The sequence below is a fragment of the Limulus polyphemus genome, unplaced genomic scaffold (genome assembly GCF_000517525.1).
Source record: "Limulus polyphemus unplaced genomic scaffold, Limulus_polyphemus-2.1.2 Scaffold3493, whole genome shotgun sequence".
Lineage (NCBI taxonomy): Eukaryota > Metazoa > Arthropoda > Merostomata > Xiphosura > Limulidae > Limulus > Limulus polyphemus.
Window position 1 is genome coordinate 59,451 of NW_013669103.1, and position 7,749 is coordinate 67,199.

The 7,749-nt window shown below is 35.2% G+C and overlaps 1 protein-coding gene across 1 annotated transcript in view; it reads right to left on the minus strand.

Moving 5' to 3' along the window:
- LOC106469450 (O-acyltransferase like protein-like) overlaps positions 1–7,749 on the minus strand; it is a 41,337-nt gene that overhangs the window by 21,755 nt on the left and 11,833 nt on the right. The window contains exons 6-8 of the mRNA XM_022397968.1: positions 7,129–7,197; positions 5,497–5,667; positions 3,881–3,974 (exon numbers count right to left, since the gene is read on the minus strand). Of these exons, the coding sequence (XP_022253676.1) occupies positions 3,881–3,974; positions 5,497–5,667; positions 7,129–7,197 (334 nt within the window). The remainder of the gene's footprint in view (positions 1–3,880; positions 3,975–5,496; positions 5,668–7,128; positions 7,198–7,749) is intronic.

Sequence of the window (7,749 nt, forward strand, 5' to 3'; positions counted from 1 at the left end):
CTGTGATATGGAAGAACAGGATACTTTACTTCCTTGAGTACTAAATTACCTGTGATATGGAAGAACAGGATACTTTACTTCCTTGAGTACTAAATTACCTGTGATATGGAAGAACAGGATACTTTACTTCCTTGAGTACTAAATTACCTGTGATATGGAAGAACAGGATACTTTACTTCCTTGAGTACTAAATTACCTGTGATATGGAAGAACTGGATATTTAACTTCCTTGAGTATTAAACTACCTGTGATATGGAAGAACAGGATACTTTACTTCCTTGAGTACTAAATTACCTGTGATATGGAAGAACAGGATACTTTACTTCCTTGAGTACTAAACAACCTGTGATACGGAAGAACTGGATACTTTACTTCCTCGAGTACTAAACTACCTGTGATATGGAAGAACTGGATACTTTACATTTTCTACGCGTACTACTTGCTCGAGATGCTCAAAGTTTCTTAACGTAAATCTATCGAAAGAAAAGGTTCACAGGACAGCTCACCCAGTTTGACAGCTTTATTTTTACAGAATATAAGACCAACTTAACAGCATGTCTACTAAGTTGTTTTATTTTACACTCTGACATTATCTTTGTCCACGAATTACAATGGCTACCTCAAGAAAAAAGCTTAGCCAGGAGCTCAGCCAGGATCTTTAAAATTCCCATAAACATTTTTGCAGCTAATAAATGTCCAGTTTCATTGGCCATCCCGTATCTAAGACAACAGAGTATCATACTTTTCAAACAACTTTAAACAAGAACGTTCTACTCACGCGTGTTTTAGATTAAAACATTTGTTGAAAACAAAGTTTGTTGGTTGGTTTGTTCTTTTTTTAGACCAAAGCCACACTGGGTATCTGCTGTGTCCACCGCGGGGAATCGAACCCCGGATTTTATCGTTGTAAACCCGTATAATTACTGCTGTCTCTCCGTGAGACTCACAACAAAGAACTGTCTACCCATCTCCTTTCGCTCTTGGACTGTCCATAAATACAGGTGTGGTAACTGTAAGACTACCTATACTGAAAAACTACACGACATTTTCCTGTCCGCATTCAAAAGCACGTGGGAGTATCACCAAGGTCAGGTAATATCCTCAATTCGACGATCCGAAATCTCAGATCTGAAACTAGACAACCGATAACTCACTATGGATTTACCGTAATGTTGACCTTGAACTGTTAATCAAGTCTATTCACAATACACTTGAAGTAAATATATATACATGTATATAAAGCTTTAAATATAACACAGTCCTCTCACACAATTAATTTGTTTTTGATCAAATGATCTTCTAATAAACATCTTTCTTAAAAGGAAAGTTGTTAATTTTATTTCTTCCACTGATACTGTTTCTAGATAGTCAATACCGTTGTTCTTACTTCACGCGATTAGAACGGTATTTAAACTGGTGTTTAACTTTAGGTTTTTTCTAACGCTTGGTGATCACCTAGGTAAATAGTAGAAACGTTGCTTTGTAATAAACGATCTGGTAGGTTGTTTTTTGTAATTACCATAAAGCAAAGTTATTTCACTAGAGGCCCCCCTCCCACATTCCTAACGCGCTACTCAAGAATTCAAGTTTCTGTAAGCGCGACTTTCTCCCACAGTTTATCTAGGACACACGTGTTACACGTTTTTTTATCATCTAGGGGTCAACAGGCTAAGGCAGCACATTACGTAAGCCTAGCAGTCACTACCTGACACTAAACTGATTTGATTATAGAGAATCTGTCTCTCTTAACTAATGTGTTTGGCGTGGGCAACAAATATGATAAAAATTCGAACGATCTCGTAGCTTTAGGGGACATTTCCTATCGCCTTACAACCACTTCAGGCGTGAAACCTGCAGAAGTTGTGAACGAAAGGTTAAGGAATAAAAACAGTTATTGTTCTGATTTATAAGACGTTATAATTCCTTGGAATATTTTATTTGTTACTTAAGGTTTTTGAATTTTCAAAATAAAGAATTACGGAGTAAATAATATAACAAATTAAATACACCAGTCTAACTATAAGGAGTATACAGCGCCACAAAACAAAATATTGCTTGTTTGTTTTTTGAATTTCGCGCAAAGCTACACGAGGGCTATCTGCGCTAGCCGTCCCTAATTTAGCAGTGAAAGACTAGAGGGGAAGGCAGCTAGTCATCACCACCCACCGTCAACTCTTGGGCTACTCTTTTACCAACGAATAGTGGGATTGACCGTCACTATATAACACCCCCACGGCTGAAAGGGCGAGCATGTTTGGTAGGACGGGGATTCGAACCCGCGACCCTCATATTGCGAGTCGAGCGCCCTAACCACCTGGCCATGCCGGGCCTCAAAATATTGCAATGATTCGGTTCATCATTTGGATATCTACGCTGTTAGTGATAGTTTTGGCCATAATCCCAATAATATCTCACGAGGTTCAGACAACTTAAGAAGGCTAATATATGGATTTAAGACTAACTTAAGTTAACAATGCAAAATGATAGATATAACATATATATATATTTATACATTAAATAAATAGAATAATATGTATACATATATCTGTGCGTGCGTGTGTGTAGAATATTAGTTACAAACATAACTTAAAAACAATTATGTTCGCGAAGCATCTAAATTAAAAAAAATTATTATATCTTTCCATTTTCTGTGTCTTCAAGGTTTACGATTAATAGTTATCAAAGGTATAATTAAGTGCTAAAATGTATTGAAGTGATTAATTAAGCACCTTAAACAATAACAGCTGTTAGTTAACTGCGACCTTTATCCGGTTGGGTAAGCCTAAACTATTTCATTTACATCGACTTACACTTTCACGCCCATACGTGTTTGATACACCAAGTTTTATTCTTTTCGTAGGGAGTAATCTCTCAGTTTTTAGACATACTAAACATTTAATCACGTGAATAATGCAGAATGAACTAAACATCCTGGCAAGTTTAAATATAAAATGATCTTAGGACAATAGGTGTCGCTTCAGCATTTAAAACTAAAATATATTTTTCAATTTTCCACTTGTTTTTGTCAATATGTTTAATTGCGCATTCTAAATACCCTATACATAATCACGCAACACCTAAACATATTTAATAACAATAAAAAGTGTCCGTAACATCTATAAACACAAATTTTGTTTTCAATCACAAAACCAAATCTTGCATTGATTCGAATTAATTGATTCATAATTTGGGTAGTTGCGCTGTTAGTGATATTTTCGGCCATAATTCCAATAATGCGCACGAATAATGCTTTTTCATTAGCACATCAAGTACTATAAAGGAACACCCGTTAACATTTTTAGCTGGTTGAGAAAAAATACTATACAAAGATCTATCCGCGTTCAGTTTACAGCGGGGAATAGAATCACGAAATCTAGCATTTTAAGTCCGTAAAATTACCGATGACCCACTGGGACACAAACGTTTTGGTAGAAGAAGTTTGAAATGTAGGGATTTCTTTTTTTTAATGTCTTCTAGCGCAATATTCATGTTAAGGAAACTAAGCATCTAGCTTATTAACCGGGTAAATATAACTGAATTTAACCCTTTTACGATATGCATTGGAAATTTAAATATTTTCCAGTAATCAACAAACCTAATTTAAAACATTTATATATTTTAATTCTCTACGCTCTCGGTGGTTCAGTGGTCAGTCTGAGGGTTTTTAACGTTAACAAAAGTGGGTTTCGATACACGCGTTGGACGTAACAAAGACAGCCCATTGCGCTAAACAACAAACAAACACTCATCTAGAGTAGACGTAAAAGTAGATGCTGTTAAAAAAAGTATTTTATTTAATTAGCACATACTCACCCATAAAATATTTATTTAAAAATAAATATACGTACGATAGCTCAAAAGAAATAAAGAAGATACTTACGAAATACAAAAGAACGTGTCAACACTGATGCTTGCTTGAACTAGGAACTGATTATCAAAGTACCCAACCTGGTTTTTCATGTTAAACACGCCACCTATTAACGATATGGCAACGTGCATGTTTGAGAATGTTAGACATGATATATCAAAATGTCTTAAGGTTCGGGTGGTCGACAGTTACACAAAAACTAATGTGTATGTGTAAGGATGTCAGCATTAAACTCATAAACCTTTCAACCAACATAACGAAAAATTAGTATTGCATGTTGTTTACAGGCTTATCAAATTCGGTAACGGTATTTTTTATCTTTATTCTATTTCGAGTAAGTTAGCCTTTTTTTTAAAAAAAACATTCTTACTTAGTATTTATCATTACCTTCCTTGTTTGCATTATTACAAGTCCTTTATGTAAGTCAACTGTTCAGAATAAACAAGATTATACACAAGGAAGTCTAATCTCTGGCTAGTTTGGATATTGTCTGATAGATGGGATATCCCCAACGCATTTGGATGCTATTACCACAGACATTATCCATTATGACATCAAGTTGACAAGTAGGACCGACAATGGCAATGGTTATTTTATGTTAAGTTCATTATTGTTTTACAGTGCTAATTTAATTGCCTATTAAGAATTAAGGTAACTAATAGTATTGGAGCTATATATATACATATGTTCTTTTCATGTCGGCATTATATACATACATGATTTCATTGTACCATGCTGGATAAATTGACTTGATTTGAATTGAATATCTCCCCTTTAATACTTATATAAATGACAACTGTCAAAAAGCTCTCACTTTGATAGTGGTCTTTTCTTGCACTCGGTAAAATTACAAGGAACGGTGGCATCCAGCTCAAAAAAATCCCCGTAGTTGCTTAGCGAACCTGAACGAGCTATTGGTCTGAATGCACTCATTGCACCGAAACCCAAATATTGTTGCCAAATGCATTATAGTCAGTCTTCTTTGCTTAAAAACAAAGGCAATGCAATTTTTTTTATTGAAATAACACATGCAATAAAGATTTTAAATGCCCCACTAGACAATCATATTGCGTATACACTTTGATCCAAGGGATTGGATTGACTGCACATTTTATGTTTATTCATCACTATTTTAAGGAAAATTACCGTTGAATTGTTTTAATGGACATAATGAAAACAGACCCTTATACAGGAAGTTGCACACAAAATCTACAACACTGTTCAGGTTGTTTGTTATCAAGAAGCATCGGTTATTGAATGATAAACAGTATTTTGTTTCTAGCAAAAAAAAAAAAAAGTTTCACGTGAAGAGCTATCACAACGCACGCACTTTCTACTTTCCAGATCGTTAAAAACTATTACAAAGTAGTGATCCTTAAGATACAGAATGTTAGTGTTAACCAAAGTTTGAATTGTCCAGTTTGACTGTTTTAGAGCAAAGCCACATTGAGCTAACTGCTGTGTCCACTGCAGGGAATGGCGCCCCACATTTTAGTTCTATAAGTCTGTAAGCTTACCGCTATTCCACGGGGGGAGAGGAAATTGTATAGTTAAAGCTATCTCAAAACACAAAACTAGAAAATGCTGGTTAGAAACAGTAAGTTAAAAAAGTTATATTTCATACTTACTCATCATTCCGTAATGGTACTCGTTAACTGTATGCGCCATGATGATCCAAATAATAGTGATAAAACGTATTCCATGAATAGCTTTAATTGTCTGTTCCGATGATTTGGTGGAGAATAATTTCAAAAAATTGGAGCGTAGCGAAAAACAGTCGAGGAATTCTTCTACCATGCCTGATAGATAAAAAACAAAACCAAAACCCATGAAATAAACATACAATATGTAAACAATAAAATTACCATGCCTGATAGATAAAAAACAAAAACAAAACCCATGAAATAAACATACAATATATAAACAATAAAATTACCATGCCTGATAGATAAAAAAACAAAACCAAAACCCATGAAATAAACATACAATATGTAAAAACAAAATTACCATGCCTGACAGATAAAAAACAAAACCAAAACTCACGAAATAAACATACAATATGTAAAAATAAAATTACCATGCCTGATAGATAAAAAAACAAAACCAAAACCCACGAAATAAACATACAATATGTAAAACCAAAATTTCCATGTCTGATAGATAAAAAAAACAAAACCAAAACCCTCGAAATAAACAAACAATATGTAAAAATAAAATTACAAAACCTAAAAAAAGTTAGAGTTTAGTAGGGGTATTTGGTATTATAAATTTGAACGGTACCTTATGTTACTCATACCTGGACTAAACAGCGAAGTCAGAGATCTGCAAAGTTCAAGCAGAGCTATCCCTAATCTAGAACTGTTCACCAGAGGGAGTTCAACTAGTTATCAGCATACGCCTACTACACGGCTATTCTTAACCGAATAATTAAGGGACCGACTGTTACACTTAAAAGTTCGGAACTTGTTCAGTAGCATATCGGTTCGAACCCTCGACCTGCAGCCTAACACACGCCCAATCAATTACTAGAGCCACTACTATGATTACACGCTATTCCTAATTTTAGACGTAGTGTTATGCTTCAAAACGAATTTTATGTTTTGATAAACACACGGATAACTTGGTAAATTTTATAAAATTTCCATTGTAATAATGTCGAGGTATACGATGTCTGTTTGTACAAGTAAGCGTCGGATTGTGAATGAATAATGTTGAAACGCAAAAGGTTCGCATTAAAATCGGTATTGTAAATTACACAAACAATATTTTGTCAATAGATTCATAAACTTACAGCTGTTACGCTGGGGAATTACCGTTTTGATGGATTAAGCTGGTTTTTGTTTTGTGTTTGTTTGTTTGTTTTTGAATTTCGCGCAAAACTACACGAGGGCTATCTGCGCTAGCCGTCCCTAATTTAGCAGTGTAAGACTAGAGGGAAGGCAGCTAGTCATCACCACCCGCTGCCAACTCTTGGGCTACTCTTTTACCAACGAATAGTGGGATTGACCGTCACTATATAACGCCCCCACGGCTGAAAGGGCGAGCATGTTTGGTGTGACAGGGATTCGAACCCGCGACCCTCAGATTGCTAGTCGAGTGCCTTAACCACCTGGCCATGCCGGGGCCTTTTGTTTTGTGATTCGCTACATCGTTAAAGGTATATAATAATTATAGAGTATGTCAGTACTCGAAAACGAGTATCAGGAGTTGCAAGTATTTTAAGGATCAACAACTGTACTAAAAGGAATAATCAAAAGTACCTCGTTGCTCCTCTGAAGCGGCCTGATTCTTCTTTCTGAAGACGTTTCGGTAAACATCTAATATACTTCCTGTCATAACCAGTGGCAAAAATATAGAAATGATACATCTGGAATAAGAAGGAGAAAAGTGCGCGTTATGGAAGACCGAAAAAATACAACAAAACAGATCGAGCATTCTAGTACGTATACTCAATAAAATTAATTTTTCTGTTAAATATATTTTCAAAATCAATATGCAGATTACCAATTCTGTCTTAAGAATTCGTGGGAGCTCAAGACATTAATTCAAACCTCTTCACATTTGAGGATATGGATTATTTAGTGATAGCGCACTTCGGGACATTGATTCAAACCTCTTCACATTTGAAGATATGGATTATTTAGTGATAGCGCACTTTGTGACATTGATTCAAAACTCTTCACATTTGAGGATATGGATTATTTAGTGATAGCGCACTTCGGGACATTGATTCAAACCTCTTCACATTTGAAGATATGGATTATTTAGTGATAGCGCACTTTGTGACATTGATTCAAAACTCTTCACATTTGAGGATATGGATTATTTAGTGATAGCGCACTTCGGGACATTGATTCAAACCTCTTCACATTTGAGGATAT